The following is a 17,873-nucleotide window of genomic DNA, read 5'->3' on the forward strand; positions in this document are numbered from 1 at the left end:
CAAAAGCATAGATGTAGAACCATTCATGCCACCATCTTATATAGTGGTGACGTGGTAATATTACACTTCTATGTCATGACCAGCAGCCGGCAGAGCAAATGTTAAAAAATATGACCGACTACATGAAGAGGAGTCCAAAAATGAAAACGAATGAGAGCAAACACAAAAGCAAAATTGTGCATTCAAGCTATGTGCAACCCCGTGTATTAACATCCATATATCTGGTGAACCCGCCTTTTACGTTAATGAATGATGGGGACTCCAGGCTTGTCCTGGTAGCATCAGGCACAAGTTAAGAAACCAAGACATCAGCCAGTCAAAGGTTACATACACCAACACAGGTGTAGTTGCCAATTAAACCAACAATGAGTTGTTTAACACGTGGGAGGAAAATAGAGCACAGAGAAAAAATTCATGTGGAGGCAAGGAAACATTGAGATGGTACTTGAACCCGGTTCCCCGTTTCTTCAGGGAAGCAGCACTAAGCACTGTGTCACACATTTATTATAGTGCACTGTGGCATTCAGTGCACCCCATTGGTTCAGTGACAGACTTGGGTCTAAACTTTTTTCCCATGTGATGACATTTATCCCCCTCAGTATTTTCATAATGAGTAAAGTTGGAGAGAGGCACATTTGAAATGTGGACACATGTCACATCACTGGGGACTGAAAAAAGGAAAGAAAATCAAAGAATGTAACTCTGAAAAGGTCACATATGCTTTAATTTTTTTGGTTCACTCAAATGCATACTTGCAAGTAGACCTCCTGTACAAGTACGGCACAGACTTCTCACCAGATATTAAAAGAAAGAGAATCCAATTTTGCAGCTATAGCAGGCTGGCTAGAGCTCCTCAGTACGCAAATGCCAGCATCCTGCTGCTGTTCAGAGCAGCAAAAAAAAAAAGGGGGGAAGCTCAAAATCTAATGCCAGTCAATCTGCTTTAAAAAGTCAACTCCATGTGACTCCATGCTTGCTGGATTTTAAACAATCAGAGTAAATTCATTTTCATAATCCCAGTTTTGTTTTTGTTTGTTATAATCACACAACTGTTTTTACTTTGTACAGTATTTTGCTTATGAATGGTTAGACACTAATGAAAGCTAACACAAGTAAATGCCCGTCAGGAATTAGCCACTTGAAAGGTCTGTCAGTAAAAGAAAATCATCCTACTCCAACTGGAGAGCCTAAAAACAGAGCTGTGATCTCTATCCATCCACTTTCATTGAATTTCGAATTGTAGGGTGTTGTGATCCAATGATGTCTGCTTTGGCAGCATTGAGATTTGGATGTGGGACCACTGGTCTCAATGAGACGAATCTGTGCAAGTCTTACAACACTAAACTGGGAGTTCAGCTGAACAAGTGGTGTATTCGTCAGGAGTAACATAGATAGTGATCAGTGGACTGTAACACACCAGGATTAGCTTTGTGCAAAATGACATGATGATTTGCATGAGGGTCTTTCCACTCATTCCACCCTCACTACATCAGTCCTAAGATATAACACAATTGATGAATTCTCCCTACGGTGGGAACCATGAGAGCTCTTATACTGACTGCCATCTTTTGTGGTCTTGGGACACAAAACAACAAGAAGTGTGTCCCTTGGTAATACTCTTTATATCAGGACATTGTGTATCAATATGCCTTCCCTATCCTGAAGTTGCTGCCTGTCTTTGTGTGTTGACCACTGCCTTTAGCATCTGAGACACACCTTCAAAGATCCATCCTATTAAAGGGACAATTATGTCATATACATAATCATGTCAAAAAATATCACAAAATATGCGAGACAAAAGAAATGCACCATTGGGCATGTTTTTATTTGGTGAGGTCCGCCTTTCAGTTTGTTCAAGTGCCGGGTTCACCTACCATTGTTTAACCACTGAAAGAAGAGTAATTTTTGTTGTGACCGAGTTCCTGGTTGAGGTTGACCCCAGTCCCTATCTTCTCAGCAGTATGGGCACGGATACACTGGTCAAGTGCAGCTGATAAAAGAGAGCAACGTGCTGTGTTTATAGAGGACATGGTAACTGGATAAATGATATAACCAATTTGTGATGAATAATACCACCATTGCATAGTATTGGTACAATTCATTTTAAAAAAAGAATTGTGTGTGTGTGTCTGCATTTAAATGTATATTATCAGCTTCACAATCAATATCCAGAATGTGTTGTTTTTTTGGCTAAATGAACTCATATTAAAATGTCTTTGAGAATTTGTAACTTTAAATTAAGTGTTAGAAATGTTCTTAATGGAATGACTTCAACTCTCAAGTGCTCATGATCCAGCGTCCAGTTTGTCACGTGATCTTTACTGTGTTTTAATTTTCAGTACCTTTAACTGGACAGTGCCTTTCCTGAGTTGGCTCGCCATTGTTGCACTTTGTGTCGCCACAGTTATTCTCTACTTCATTCCCTTAAGATATATTGTGCTCATCTGGGGTAAGTTCATATGTTCTGTTATGTCAATGAAAACAATCTTGAAATGCAAATTTATTTTAAACAAAAACAACTAAATATAAGCGTATGTTATTTATTTGCCAATGCTGGTGCTTTTTTTGTTGGCAATAATTAATTATTTCATTTGTTTTCCACACTTTGCAGAGTTTATCCATAGCTGTGATGTTTATAAAACTGGAAGAGCCTATTGGTGTTTTAACATTGTAGAGGGGGTCTGAAGTGGAAGCAACTGTAGAGAAAGAAAAAAAAAGAAAAAGCGAAAAGTGAAGAAAAGAAATCACAAACTAGTTGAACTGTAGGGAGGAGGCACAGTTTAAAAAGTGGACATTAATGCTTTGGGAGCCACTATGTGCGTCGTACACATGACAAAGAACCCAAGTTAAAACAGACTAAACTAAAACCAGCATTTATATTTGCTATATTTTTTTAAAAATTTCCCTGTAACCCTCATATCTTGCATCTTCAGAAGTATAAAAGAAGATGCTGCTGGCTGGCATGCACAATTTAGGATCACAAATAAAAACTTAAAATATCAATTCAAAATCTGCATTTCTACCAATAGCCTCCTTACAAATACAAAAAGAAATCAGCAGCAAATGTGAATATTTAACGCTAGAAAACACTAAAGCCACATTGCCTTTGTAGTAGTCACGCAGGTCATCTAGCTAATTTTTGAGATGATGTTAGTATGCCAGAGTGGCTCACAACTGTCATTACCTCCTTGAACCTAGGACGTTGATAGCCATGAACAGTAATGGACTAGAGCGAATAAGGACATGTGAACAACAAAATAAGGCTACATGTGAATTGTACAGATTTATTCAAATCAAAGTCCAAACGATGAGCAGTCCTGTCTTCTTCAACAAATAAACATTTAATAAAATCCAGTGCATAAAGATAAAACTAATAAATAACTTCTAATAAATCAGTCATTTACTAACCTGCTTAGTCAAGAACAGGGTCGTAGGGGTCTGCTGGAGCCTATCCCAGCTACCATAGGGTGCAAGGCTGGAACAAACCCTGGACAGGGCGCCAGTACATCGTAGGGTGAACACACACACACACACACACACACACACACACACACACACACCCCACCACACACTAGGGCCAATTTAGGATCACAAGTTCACCTAACCTGCATGTCTTTGGACTGTGGGAGGAAACCGGAGCACCCAGAGAAAACCCACACAGATATGGGGAGATCATCCAAACTCACCGCAGGGAGGAGCAGGGACAAGAACCACTTCCATTAAAAAAAAAAAAAAAAAAAAAAGTCAGGATCATCTCAATTCTTTGCCTCTTCCCCAGTGCACTCTCTCTCACTCTTGTCCCTGCTTACCCTTTCTATGGTTTTGCAACAGGGCAGAGACACTGGCAAATGCAGTCAACTATTAGGCTTCCTGTCATCCCAGCCACCTCAGTCAGTGCCCGCTGGGAATTTTCTGCCACTATTCTTTGGCACCTGCAGGCTGACACAAGTCCAGATTGCTTTTGCTTCTCAACTCCACAGGGACAATCCAACCTAGGAGTGCCATACACCTCAGTCTGCCGTTGGTGTTCCAACCACTTTGCCTCCTGCACTATGCTGCACTTCCTTTCTTGTGGTTTTATCCGCTTTTCTTCCTCTCTCTCTCTCTTTGTTTCTTTTTTACTTCCCAGGTGAAAAGGTCACTTTACACAATGTAGGTGCAGATTCCTTGATGATGGCCTGCAGAGCATTAATAACTAAACCATCCAAACTGACCGTGTCTGCACAGGATTGCAGGATCAGTCAATATTCCCATCATCACCCCTGGGCTGCCTGGCACTGCTACAGCATGCATCCACTAATTTGGAGGGGCTCAATTTTCATTACTAAGAACCACACAGCACCATAGACACCAACATGTTTCACCACATTTACATACCCATGGTTGAAATGTTTTTATATCAAATAAAGCAGGACATTAATTGTATGTTTATCAGAGTTTACAAAAAATGCGCAACAAGAAAAGAAAAGCAATTTAATTTAAGTGAACTTGAAAAACTAAATGAGGTTTAGACATTTCCTCTTGCACTTAAACATTGCAAGTATGACTACAAAAGGCATAGTGTATAGTGTCAGGGAAAATTCTCAGTAAATACAGTCATGACTCAACTTTACAAATTAAATTTAAGAATAATGTCGGTTATCACGGAGCCTAACAGCTGAGTTCTCCATGGTAAGACTGAAGGAATCTAATAGAACTGCTTCCTTCATCAGTTAGGTTTATTTACATAATATACTAGCTGAAATACCCAGCGTTTCTTAGGAGGAAAAAAAACAAAAAAAAACAAAACAAAAACAACTTTAAAAATAAAAATAAATTAACAAACAATGAAGACTCACTAATGTGCTTGTCTTGCGGCCTTGTATGTATGTTATCATCCAGTTGACGCTTGGAACTGGCCAACTCTATTTAATTTCAAAAGCAACAGGGGCGCGGTGGTGCGCAGACATAAAGAATGTTGGCAGTCACCTCCAGTTCGCCCTCTGGTGGTCGTTCCAAGTGTCAACTGGATGATAACATGCATACAAGGCCGCAAGATCAAGGGAGAGGGTGGGTTAGGGTTGATTTCACCTGACGGTATTTTTAGTTGACCAATGAGAAACATGTGTACCAAGTTTCATGAAAATCACTCCAGCCGTTCAGAAGTGATGCTGGAACATACATACATACACACACATACACACACACGCACACACACACACATACATACATACCTAGATTCTAGAAAGTTGATTCGGTTCATCTGGACATAGTTCTTTTCCAGGGAGATACGTTACATCACTCATCCAAGTGACTTCCTCAGTCTCAGTTGACTTCAGGTTTCTCCCACCTTATAAACAGTGTGTCCAGATGAACTGAATCAACTTTCTAGAATTTCTTTACCTGGATTATTGAGCATGCATCGAGACATACATACATACATACTTATATTATATATATATATATATATATATATATATATATATATATATATATATATATACACATATGAGAGAGATATATAGAGATATATAGATTTAAATATGTTTTGTTTTACAACAGTCAGCACACAGGTAAATGTTATATTGTTTTGAACATTACCTACAGGTCCATATTATCTCACCTCTACTTTAAATTTTCTGGTGCAAATGACGTCAGGTTGACCCAGGCAGCCAAAGATTCAAGCACCACAGAAAAATTTCCACGTACAATTTTAACTAGCAATGCTAAATATTCTAAACTTAGTATTCAGTCCCATTTAAAAAAAATCTTTTTCTTTTTTTAAACATTCCAAGGTTTAATATTTATTTGAAAATAACTTGAAGTTAGTAAATGCCAGTCAAATTCCCAGTCAAAATCTGAGTGGTAATGCATAGTGTCTGATGAATTTTGTGGCCTGGTTTTCTCACAATTACAGACTTAATCCTGATTTAAAATAGCATGTTTCTTGAGCTACATTTCAGAACATTATAATCTAATCACTCTACATTGACATCAGAGGATCACATGATCTTCAAAGAGTGACACTTGCCTACATTTACAAAATGATCATAAACAAACCATGGATTATATACAATTTCATGCATATTTCTGCCATTGTCAAAACAAACATGCTTGAACTGAAAGATCAAATTGCATAACAGAACTTGACATTACATACAACAAATCAAAAATGTGGAAAATAACCATTGAGCTTAGTCAAAGCTTTTGTCATTCAAACCTTTGCATATATTAGTACAGGAGACTTTGGCACCCCAGAAGATCTTATCTACTCCACAATTAGAAACATACAAAATAAATCCACACAACCATTTTTGTAACATGTATACATTTACTCAGAGTTCAATTAAGTTAAATTTTATTCCAAAAGGACACTCTCCAGTAAAGATTGGTTCTCTTCTCTTACACAGTTTTTCAATTAAAAAAACTAGAAAACTACATTTAGCCTGAGCCCGTTCCAGCAGGATTGAGCCTAAGGCAGGAACAAATCCTGGACTGGTTGCCCTCCTATTGTGATCACACTCACTTACACGCACAAACACATTCAGCCAATTTAAAGATGTTCACCAGTCAGACATCACACAGCTGGAATTTAAATTGTGTGGTGCTGTTTATGTTTTCTCTCCATCTACACATTCATCTTCTACATTCTGATTTAGGAGCCTGTGTGCTGCTGTTAGTCTATGTTGCACTACTTTTTATTTCCCCCAGTTTTGAGCAGAACCATTCTATCTAAAGCCTGTTTCACTGCAAAGTTATAGTCAGGGGTTAAGTAATTTATATGGATCCCAAGAATAAGGTTTGGATTTGTCTGAATGACTTTTCATTTATTGTATCATTTAAATTAGCTAGACATTCTGTTTCTCTTGGTTTTATCCACACTTCATCTGGCAGAGACACAAGAAGGTTAAATGTATTGTAGTTTAGCTCTGACTGGTGAAAGTCATCTAGGACTCATTTGGCCATGTCAATTTCTGAGATTCACCTATCAGGAGAGTAGAGGTGGCAGCCAGTTTAGAGCTATCAGTGGAATGAAATGTAGCCTAACGATTAAGTCACTCAGGTAATTTTACTGACATATTTTGGGATAAACTATTAGTGCCTCTCTACAGTTAATATGTGTTCCTGTCCAAAAGTCTGGCCTATCATTTATTAAGGCTTATGTTTTTTACTGCATAATAGGGACCTCTTGTATAAATGGTTCATACTCACGAAAATGTTGCATACGCCCATTTCCATGCCCACTTCGAGATGCATAAAAACTAAACTTGCATAAGGCCAAGCCACGCACATTTTCACGGCAGCCTCAGATCTCACATTTCTGTTCGGTTTTGCAAACTGTTGGCACCCAGCGTCAAATCAGTGCAACTCAAAAAACATCTAATAATCAACTAGGCAGGATCAAACGTTTGATGAGCTTCTCCTTGATTTGCACAGTCCAACACCCTCATTTCCCTTCTTTCCTTGCAGCTGCTATTGTTTTTCACGGTTTGTGGGCATTATACGTATGCATTACACTTCCAGCGGAGCACGGACTTGCTGATAACTCTCATTGACACAAGAGCCCACCCCAATGACTCACTGCAATAAAATCAAACCAGCTTGATTTTATCTTAGTGAATCGAAGTGCACAATGACGGAGTCATTGGGATGTCACACTACACATCTATTGGTAATAGGTGTGTGTTGAGGCTGTCTACAGATCGACTGGGAGTTTCTTAAAATTCTGTAAATGAAAGCTTTGAGTGATTTAGAAAATTTGTGTGGCGTGACTTTGAGTTTAAGTGAGAAGCAACTTGACTGCTGAAGGTCCAAGTTTTGACTCCTAAGTTTTCTGTTGGATTTTAACAGAGTGGGGCTGATAATTTTGTTTTCTAACTAATCACAGTAACAGCAAACCAAAGGCAGTCAAACTAACTAAACTAACAGAGTCAATCAAATTTCTTTTTGCCTGATGCTTATCAGGTACTTAACGTGCTCCTCAGAGTTAATTAAATAGGCAGTACAAGTGAAGCCAAGGTGTCCATGATGAAGAAATGGAAGAAAATGAGATTGCATTGAAGGTTGGGTCTATTATATACTGTGTGGCAGAGCTGAAATTATTTTTCTGATTCAGGTTGTCATTTCTGTAATTTGTTTACTTTATGGGCAGCAGAGTGCTGCCGGCTTAAAGATACTATAGCTCAGACTCTGAGAAAATTGTGAAGCCTTTTTACAAAATCCTACATGGCTGCCTGAGGAGACACTGAGCAGTTACAGCTTATGACTTCAAAATGGTTCACTGAGCTGCAGTTTATTTAAGACCTGTGAGTGCTGAGGGCTGAAGCACTCACTTGTGCTCCATGTACTGTAGTAGTTAGCAATATTGTCACATGAACAGAGTACAGTGAATGTCCAGCCAATGTGGAACACATCACCAGTCTGAGACACCATGATACTTGTTTCTGTGCTTGCTTTGTTTTTGGTTTTGCTATTTACTATGGTCACAAACTGTCACAAATGGGTATTAGGTAGGGACTAACAATGGACGAGGCACAAACACTAAAAAATATGGGCAATCACAGTTTGATAATAGGTATAAAGGTCAGTGCTGAGATCTGGATTGAAACACCAGTTTAGCCACTGTCTCTGAATTTCTCTACTACTCCAGTGTTGGAAAAAGCTGGGTGAAAAATGTTTCTTATATTGTGCCATAAGCTGTACAGTATTGTAATGGCTGACTCACTCTCCCAAACTGGCAGCTACACCACCAAGACCCAGGGCCTGGCAAGTTGAGGACGTTAGACCCGACAAGCCGTACTTCTTCCAAATAAACTTCCCCCAATTGACAATCAAAAATAAGCCAACAAACAAACAGTATATAAAATAATAAAGTGAGTATATATCGATAAAGAAATTAACAAACAACATACAATACATATATCATACCCCAACCAACTCCGACATAACATTCAACCCCAAAAGTGTCCAGCGGAAAGTAATAATAAAAAGTACAGCACAAAGTAAATATACAATACAAACCCTCCCTTGACCCCACACTGAACATGAACTCAATAAGACACACAGAAAGCATGAAACGCACATAAAAGTCCAGAAGATTCAACAAAAAATGATGACGGATGATAACGATGGCTTGCTAGCTCCCCGCAAACAACAGTCTCACTGTGCTTGTCCTCAGTACGTGGCATAATCCAGAGCCCCGGGGTTTTGATGTGCAAAGCTGTTGTTGTTGTCGGGTGTTGAAAGTAGTAGACCAGCATTTCTCAACCTTTAAGTATTTGCGGCCCGAGTTTTCATAACAGTTTTAACGTTTTTTTGAGACCCTAATAAAATTTATTCCTATATTTTTTGCTGCCGATGCACCGCTACAAGTTTAAAATTTCTCTACGAATAGCGGAATTACGCCACAAATGGCAACATTTGCGACCCCTTTTTTGTTACTTCGCGCCCCCCCAGTTTGAGAACCGCTGTAGTAGACAAAGGTGTGAATGATTTGAATCGGTGCTTTCTCCTGTCTCTGTAGTGAAATGGCGGTCCAGTAGAATGGGACGGTTTTTTTTTTTCTTTCTGTCCTTCTGTTTAAATAGCAAATGATCAGATGCAGGTGATGGAATTGACAGGACCAATTATTGTGAGGGGCCATGGCTCCACAGTGTTATCATTGTTTCCAGGGGAGCATATTTACTGTACATAGACACGCACACACCATGTAAACAGGACAACGCTACGAAAGATGGGACTCAGCACAAAATACATTTACGACAATATTAATCACGTAGCACTGCTACAGTCTTACATAAGCTTGATGATCATGCTCCAGTCTTGACCCTGGTGTTCTCTATGTGGACTTTGCACATATTCCTAGTATTTTTCTGTGGGTTTTTCTAGTAGGTGCCTTTGTTTCCTGTTGCCCTCTAGACCTGCACAGTTCAGATTATTTGTTGCCTTGTACTTGGCATATTATGGATGTATGTTTCAGTACACACTACAGTGGAATTGCATCCCATTCAGGGTTGGTTCTTGCCTAGCATCCAATCTTGCTGGAAAGGCTTAAGCCTTAAGGTAATCTTCAATGAAGGGGCAAGAAGTTCTAAGTTTGTCCTTGCCTCATGCCCACTGACACTTGAAAGTTTCTGGGTTCTTGTACCACTACACTGAAAAAAAGCCATCTCTGAAAACATTTGAATGAGTCTAAATCATTCATAATGCAAACGTTTTGCAATCATAAGGCAGTTTCCAGTAGCATGGAGGCCTTTTACAAGACTTTTTATGGGAGCACGGAGTGTCAGCAAATCTTGATTTGTTTGAGTGTTCACCTAAAAATCTTATAGCAACAAAGCTGTTTAATTCTCATACCTAATGCCATCATGTCATCAAAATCCTTAAGATGCTCTGAGGCAGACATCAATTATAAAGCTTATTTCAAAAACACACTTAGGCTAACTCAGGAGTTTCTTCTCAAGTACCCCTCTAGCTTTTGACTGTTCTGTCAACCAGTTGTGCTGTCAGTGGGACACGGCTCCTGTTAAATGGACTTATAGCCTACAATTCCAATGGCACCAGGTGGTTGTTGTTTTATGAAGCACCTATGGAATTTCATCATTTACTTGGTTATTGCTTTATATGCAAAGTAAGGTCTTCTGCCTGTGTTGTCCCACAGAGCGAATGTTTCTCTCAGTGACATTTTTGTACATTCAGTTTGGTGGTGTAAATCAGTTTTATTTGATGTAATATTTGATTGTTTCTGCAAAATGGAGTCACAAGTGCACTGAATGGCACAAAAAGTGCAAACACTTATAGCAGCTTTGGCTGATCATAATGTTCAAAGAGAATTGGAAACTTTGATCCTTAACGTAAAAGGATATAGATGAATATTAAAGAAGCTGGAGGAAACCGGCACCGTGCTCAGCATAAAATCGATAAAACAACTAACACAAGTCTATAAAAAAACCCCCAAAAAAACAGCAAAACGTGCGATTAGCAGCACGGTAGTTTACTACATGGTGTATATTACTTGTTGGTAAGAACACACACATCTGTTACTTTCATTTGATTTACTTTTTGTACAAGTAACGCTGCTTGAGAGTTCCCATTCTAAAGTGTGTGAAATCAGGAGTCAGCCTCATTCTGGTTCCCAGTTGTAGTTTCTGGGGTGTGTGAAAAAGGGGTTAGTTTTACAATAAGTAGAGCAAATATAAAATGGATACTATTGTATTGCATTTTAGAAGTAGCTCATTCTATTTTTGTATAATTTGTTTTGTTATGAAATATTTTTATACCACCATACCTCATTTTGGAGTTACCAAGCTGCATGGAATGTCACATGAACTTTCAAAAATCAGTTTTTCACTGAAGGCTGGTTGAAGTAAAAATGTAATAGAAGACATGCATTTATTAATCTAAACTAAAATTGTAACCAATGCTGCATTACCATTCATATTCCACATATTTAAACAGATAGTCTGTTTTGGATGTATAGTTCAGGATGCTTTGGGCCTATTTTTATAATAATAATTACTGTACCTCAGCACTTGATAGGTGTACAATAGTCCCAAAGCATACTTTCACAACTTTATTAATTTACGTCTGTTTGCAGGTAGCTTCACTGACAATAAAATCTTCTTTTTACATAAATTGTGTATGGATGATTCCATTTTCTGAATCTGTGCTGTTTTAATATCAGTGAGCTTATCCTTATTGCTACTGTTACAATCTTTGTGATCAATAACAATTAGATTGATAAATCATCTTCATCTATAACTACCCACATTACAACCCTAATTCTATTCTTTTCAGCTATATTGGGGGGTCTGATTTGGGTGGTTGGATGCCACTTAGACAAAGTACAATACATAAAGCAGGTATACTAAAATCACCTCAAATGCTGCATGTTCATGTAGTGTTTAACCTGCCTTGTTCACAGCTGCCAAGAAAATCAGCCTAATGTGACATTTGTACAACCACATACATAAAACAGAACACTGCAAAGACCCCAATTGACTTGACAGCATGACCCTGGACTGTGAGAGAGAAAAGGGCAGTAACTTAGGGAAAGCATGACAGCAGATCTGAACCAAAAACACAACTGCTATGGAGTAGCGGTGATGCCTGCATTAAAGGTTTGCCCAGTGTAGGCTGTTTGAGGAGTATAAAGTCCCTGAAGTAAAATAAAAGGGCTTAAGTGAAGAATAAACATTTTAAAACATTTTTTTTTCTTTTAGTGAAATAATGAAAATGCTTCTGATTAGCCGTCTCTCTTTCAAATCTCCTGCCTTATGCCATTTGCTTTCAGGATCGACACTGGCTGCAATGTCACCCCAAATGGCTTAAGGTAGTTCTATTCATTTTGTGCTGGACAGAATAAAACTAACTAACTATAGACCTTACCTATAAACAAATTAAAATGAACACAAAGTTTTTATTTGATCAAATTAAATATAATCATGTTTGCTTGGGATGGAAATAACAGCTGATAATTTTTTTGACTTCAGCATAGATGTTTCAATGAATTTCAGTGAATTTTAGTGTCCGTAAAGTTCACCCTACCTATAGTATTGTGCCTTTCAAATGTACCGTTACTTTATATCTGGCTGTATTTCCTTTTAAAGCCTGTTTATCACTGCATTCTTCAAGGCAGGCGGCCTATTTGTTTCTAAAGTTTTTTAGATTTTTCTACAGAAGAAGTTCACCATTTTTGATGTATGGGGGCTCTTTGTAATACTTACCAGGACCTGTAGCAATATTCCAAACCAATTTGTTTAATCACATAAGATCTGCTCATGCCCTGTCAAGTACCTTTTGTTGACAGGAAAGATCACTGGATCCATGAAAACCCCAATTTGAATCAAGTTATATTAAAGCATCGATGACATAGATTTAAGCAATGCCTCCACATTTATGACAGAAACCATTCTGATCTCAAACCTTTGTCACTTATCTTATAAACACACAGCACCCTGCTTTTGGCCGCCGCATTAGCCCTCATAAATTCAGCACCACTTCAGTTTTTCAAAATTAGATATATTTTTCACTGTTTACATTTTGAAATGCAAGATGTACAGTTGGCAAACTAACTTTCTTAGGGATTCTGCCTTTTATTTCCACTTTTAAAGACCACTCATAAAAGTAAAAGTTGCTTCATTTTGCCTCATGTGAGTATGAAATTAAATGCCCAAAAAATATATGACAGCCTCATAAATCTCAAGAAGTAGGTCTTTGGGTTATTTTTTTATTTTATTTTTTTTTAAACGTTCACATTTAAAAATATTTTATTGGAAATGCAATGTCAACATCTCATACTCTGGTAGACTTTTAATAGCATGCTAAATTAACAAGTTTTAGATCATTTTTAGTTTTTTAAAATGTTACAACTAAAACATAAATTATTTCAACTTAAATCAGATATATTACAATGCTTGGGGTATTGACATAAGGCCAAGAAACTGTGATAGTGACCTCAGTTTAAAAAAGAAATAGACCAGATGTCCTGCAGCAGCCATACCTAACAAAGTCAAGCACTTGATGTTGTGTATTTATTTTATATTTGTTGAACTGTATTTCTTATTTGTAATCTAATGATCCCAAATGTAACTCTCTTGCATGCTGTTGTTTAAACACAGAAAGTAAAGTTGTGCTGGCACATTGCGCACTGGCTAAACTTACTTTTACTGGTTTGATATTTGTGACATCTGGCAATGGTTTAAAAGCACCCTTTGTGCTGTGCTAATTTGAGCTCTTATGTTCAATGTAGCACTTTCCAAAAATTCACATGTGAAATGAACTTGTTTATACACTCAAGGTGTTAACGAAGCCTTTTCCCTCAGGTGTTAATAAATTCACAAAGAAACTTCGTGACCCATATACAATTGACAACAACGAGCTGCTGGACTTCCTCTCTCGAGTTCCTTCAGATGTACAAGTGGTAAGTGCTTTTATCTGTCTTTCATGTGCTGTAACAAAGACTCGGAGCATTCAGAAAGGTCATGAGATGGTTTTTCTAATGCTCTATTATTTATACATTTTTTCCTGTTATCTGTGCATCAGTATTCTTTATGGTATAATAGCCAGGAAATTATGCAAAGTGCATTTCACTCTCAAAATCTAACTGTTTATTACTGCTGGCAGGAAATAAGTAGTTGACTGACTTAGCTGTCTACACCAGATTCCAATACCAGAATAGATGCCTCAGAGAGTGACCTTGTAAAACTCTTTTTTTTTTTCTTTTCATTTTTTTGTTTAAAGATTACTCTCATAGTTCACACAAAGGTCGTCAAATAAGAAGTTAAAGAACTAGGCCTAATAAGTTAAACAGTCACATAACGGGTGACATTATCATTATTGTCCCTCTCAAAAAAAACCCTCTTTAGCAATCCTGTATTCTCGGTATTATGAATGGAAAGAAATGTGGGCATATTCTAATAAGAGGAATGGGCTTGTGTAATCTGAATCTCACAATGAACGGTTACCTATAAAATGATAGTTATTTGAAGAAAGGTTTAACAGTCAATTCTCAATTCTGAAAATCCTGTTCCTCTTACACATATGCAGTAAGTGAAGTGGGTCCTATTGCCTCAGGTTTCCCTGAATATAAACTTCTTCTAAGATGGATTTCTCCACACTAAATTTAAACACATCCTTTATTCAGCCTTTCCTTTTAACCTATAATGGAGCAGCATTTTTTCTTTCTTGGTTTTTTTGTAATAGTAAAGTGAAATTGAGTGCTAAACCACAAGGGCATCTTAACCTCAAACTAGAGTGCCAAACCAACAATGCGAGAACTTATATTAACACAAATGAGTAACAGTTAACAAAGGAGAGTCCAATGATCACAAAGAACAGCCGGTAGTCCTACCAGGCCTAACGCCACAGATGTAGGGTAACCTCGTCCGCACTGCCCATACTGCCTCTCACCTCTCTGTTGAGTTTCTCTTTTCAGATTACAGTTTTATCTAAGCAGCGAACTCCTGCCTTGACCTCTCACATTAAGGCCATACCCACTGTAACACCCTTAGTAAACCTTGTAGTTTGTCTCCAATATTTAGGTACACAACTGCTACACTTTTGTGATTTTAGTTATTTGTTGGTATATTTAACTCCTTCTTATCTTCACTCTCAAGTCAGTAATTAAAACTCTTTTGAGTGTCACTGGTTCTCCACTTAAAATAAGTATATGTGGAGACTATGAAGTGAAGGAAAGGACCAAGAGATGAATAGGATTATAAGGATTAAATCAGAATCAGAATCACTTTTATTCACCAGTAGTTAATGTACAGGAATTTGACTGGCTAGATCTGGACCTGCTTATAACAGAACATAACATCATATACAAATAATATAAATAGGATAAGTTAAAAAGAAAAACGTCAAACAAAGTGGCAGAATGGTATACTTCTAAAGGAGATGTGCAAGTGAAAGTGTGAGTGTGTATGCATGTGAACACACATACATGTACATATACTGTATACACACACACACCCACGTCATACAGTATATGACAGAACACATGATTATACAAAGAAGACAGGCTACACTACTGGTTGAGGTGTCTGTTAGTTTTCGTTTTAATTGATGAGCTGGGTGAAATGAGCCCGTGGTGATCCTTATGACATGGATAGTGACATGAGATGTATACAGGTCTGCCACAGTTGGAAGAGCATAGCCAATTATTTTCTCAGCAGACCTCACAGCACCCTGTAATTTAGATTTGGACTGTGCCATTGCTGAGCCAAACCAGACAACAATGGAGAATGTGATTACACTTTCAATTATGGCTTTTTAAAATTGAACTAGGATTGGCTAAGAAATGTTTAATTTCTTTAGTTGATGTACAAAGTACAATTGCTGCTGTTCCTTTTTAGTGATGGAAGTGGTGTTAATGCCCCAGCTTTGTGATACTTGTATCCCAAACTTTGAAGGATTCGACCACATTGATGGCAGAATCATTAATTTCTAGTGGGAGAGGTTGTAACTGCTGTTTGAGAAAGGTCTCAATTAAAGTCAAAAAGGCAGACAAACTGACTGTCATCATAACCAAAATGAAGGACAGACATCCAAGTTTGAAATACCGGAGCAGAAGTCAAATACCAACACTAACAAGAAAGGATTCATAAACAAATATCTAAAAATGAACCAGACAAGAAGGTTTTTTTATTATTTATTTATCCAAAGGTCGGCACGGTGGCGCAGTGGTAGTGCTGCTGCCTCGCAGTTAGGAGACCTGGGTTTGCTTCCCGGGTCCACACTGCGTGGAGTTTGCATGTTCTCTCCGTGTCTGTGTGGGTTTCCTCCGGGCTCTCCGGTTTCCTCCCACAGTCCAAAGACATGCAGGTTAGGTGGATTGGCGATTCTAAATTGGCCCTAGTGTGTGCTTGGTGTGTGAGTGTGTTTGTGTGTGTCCTGCGGTGGGTTGGCACCCTGCCCGGGATTGGTTCCTGCCTTGTGCCCAGTGTTGGCTGGGATTGGCTCAAGCAGACCCTCGTGACCCTGTGTTCGGATTCAGCGGGTTGGAAAATGGATGGATGGATATTTATCCAAAGGTTTGGATACTGAGAATTCTACGATCATAGAGTAAGTACGGTTTGTCTAATGATGTCACGTGTCACATGTTGAACAACCCATATTGTCACTGTCTATATTATGGCTGCGGAAATGAAAACAATCATCAAATAGCGGTGCTTGCAATCAATACACCATCAATGAGACAATGTCACAGTCACAGTGACAAAAATAAATCACTAACAGAAGAAGACTATTTTTATATACCAGTTGTGAAAACTGATAGTAGAAACATGGTAAAAATCATAACAATTGCCTTTGTATAGGTTCAGTATTTTTGTGCATTTTCATTATTCCTTTTTTATTGTGCCTTCTCAAAAAAATTTGCTTATCCAACAGTGACTTTTTTTTCTTTAGCTAAGATCAGGGGTCCCGGACGGCTACAGTTCCTGCAGGTTTCTGTTCCAACCTGACTGTGTAATTAGACACCAATCATTACCAGTTACAGAGCTTATTAAATGTTATGGCTTGTTAGTGTCTTCATTCTGCCATGACCGGTTATTCATATATCTTAGTATCTTTCCAAGGATATCATCCACATGACTTTTAGCCTGAAGTATCTTAGGAATTCTCAGTTCGCTTTTTTTTTCTCCAGTATCCATCCAAACACGTCAATTTAACCAAATAGTACACTATGAACACACACAGGAGAAAATGGAAACAAATTAGATGGAGAACTGTTGCTTGCTTTTTCAATTGCATCTTATTGCTAATAAGGAGACAATTAAAACAGTGAATGCAGTGGTAGAAGAATAAAGTGAAAGTGAAAAATTAAGGGTGGAATATCTTAAGAAGTGAGACAAATAAAAAAGCAGAAAAATGCTGCTTGAGCAAAAGGTGGGTCAACAGCAACAATGGACGTCTAATTAAGAAACTGGGTCGGAATAACTGGGTTATGACCTTTGCTGTTCTTGACCAATGCCTCCTCCATCTTGTGGCTGCTGAGTCAATCCATTATTAAATGATTTTGTTAACCTATCTGTTCCTCCAATATTTGGTCAAGCAGTTTCGCCCTACATTGGGACCAAATGTTAACAAAGGATTTTGAACTATCAACAAAAGGCCAAATCATTTCTCTCTATTATGTAAAAAAATCCTGGGATGAGACAAGACTTTTTAGCCTGGGATGACAAGAATTTTTCAGAGAGATACTTTCAAGTCTCGCGAGATGAAACTTTATGCCAAGAGACTTAACCACGCCTGGGGCTGGAAATAAATGACAAAGAGTACATGACAAAGTAGAACGTTGTAAAGAAGTTCTAAAATGTTGGCGTGATACACTTGCAGGGCAGGTTAGAGATAGTGAAAGTAGTAAAATTCTTTAGTCTCAAAGAAATTAT

General features: G+C 38.0%; 1 protein-coding gene across 7 annotated transcripts in view; it reads left to right on the forward strand.

The window, feature by feature from the left end:
- Positions 1-17,873, forward strand: part of mctp1a (multiple C2 domains, transmembrane 1a) — an 890,372-nt gene that overhangs the window by 847,191 nt on the left and 25,308 nt on the right. For 6 of the 7 annotated variants that reach the window (XM_051929433.1, XM_051929434.1, XM_051929435.1 and 3 more), the window contains 2 exons: positions 2,340-2,449; positions 13,803-13,900. In XM_051929433.1, the coding sequence (XP_051785393.1) occupies positions 2,340-2,449; positions 13,803-13,900 (208 nt within the window). The remainder of the gene's footprint in view (positions 1-2,339; positions 2,450-13,802; positions 13,901-17,873) is intronic. The other variant, XM_051929436.1, reaches the window with a different exon arrangement.

Source organism: Erpetoichthys calabaricus, chromosome 7 (assembly GCF_900747795.2).
Source record: "Erpetoichthys calabaricus chromosome 7, fErpCal1.3, whole genome shotgun sequence".
NCBI classification, from domain to species: Eukaryota; Metazoa; Chordata; class Cladistia; order Polypteriformes; family Polypteridae; genus Erpetoichthys; species Erpetoichthys calabaricus.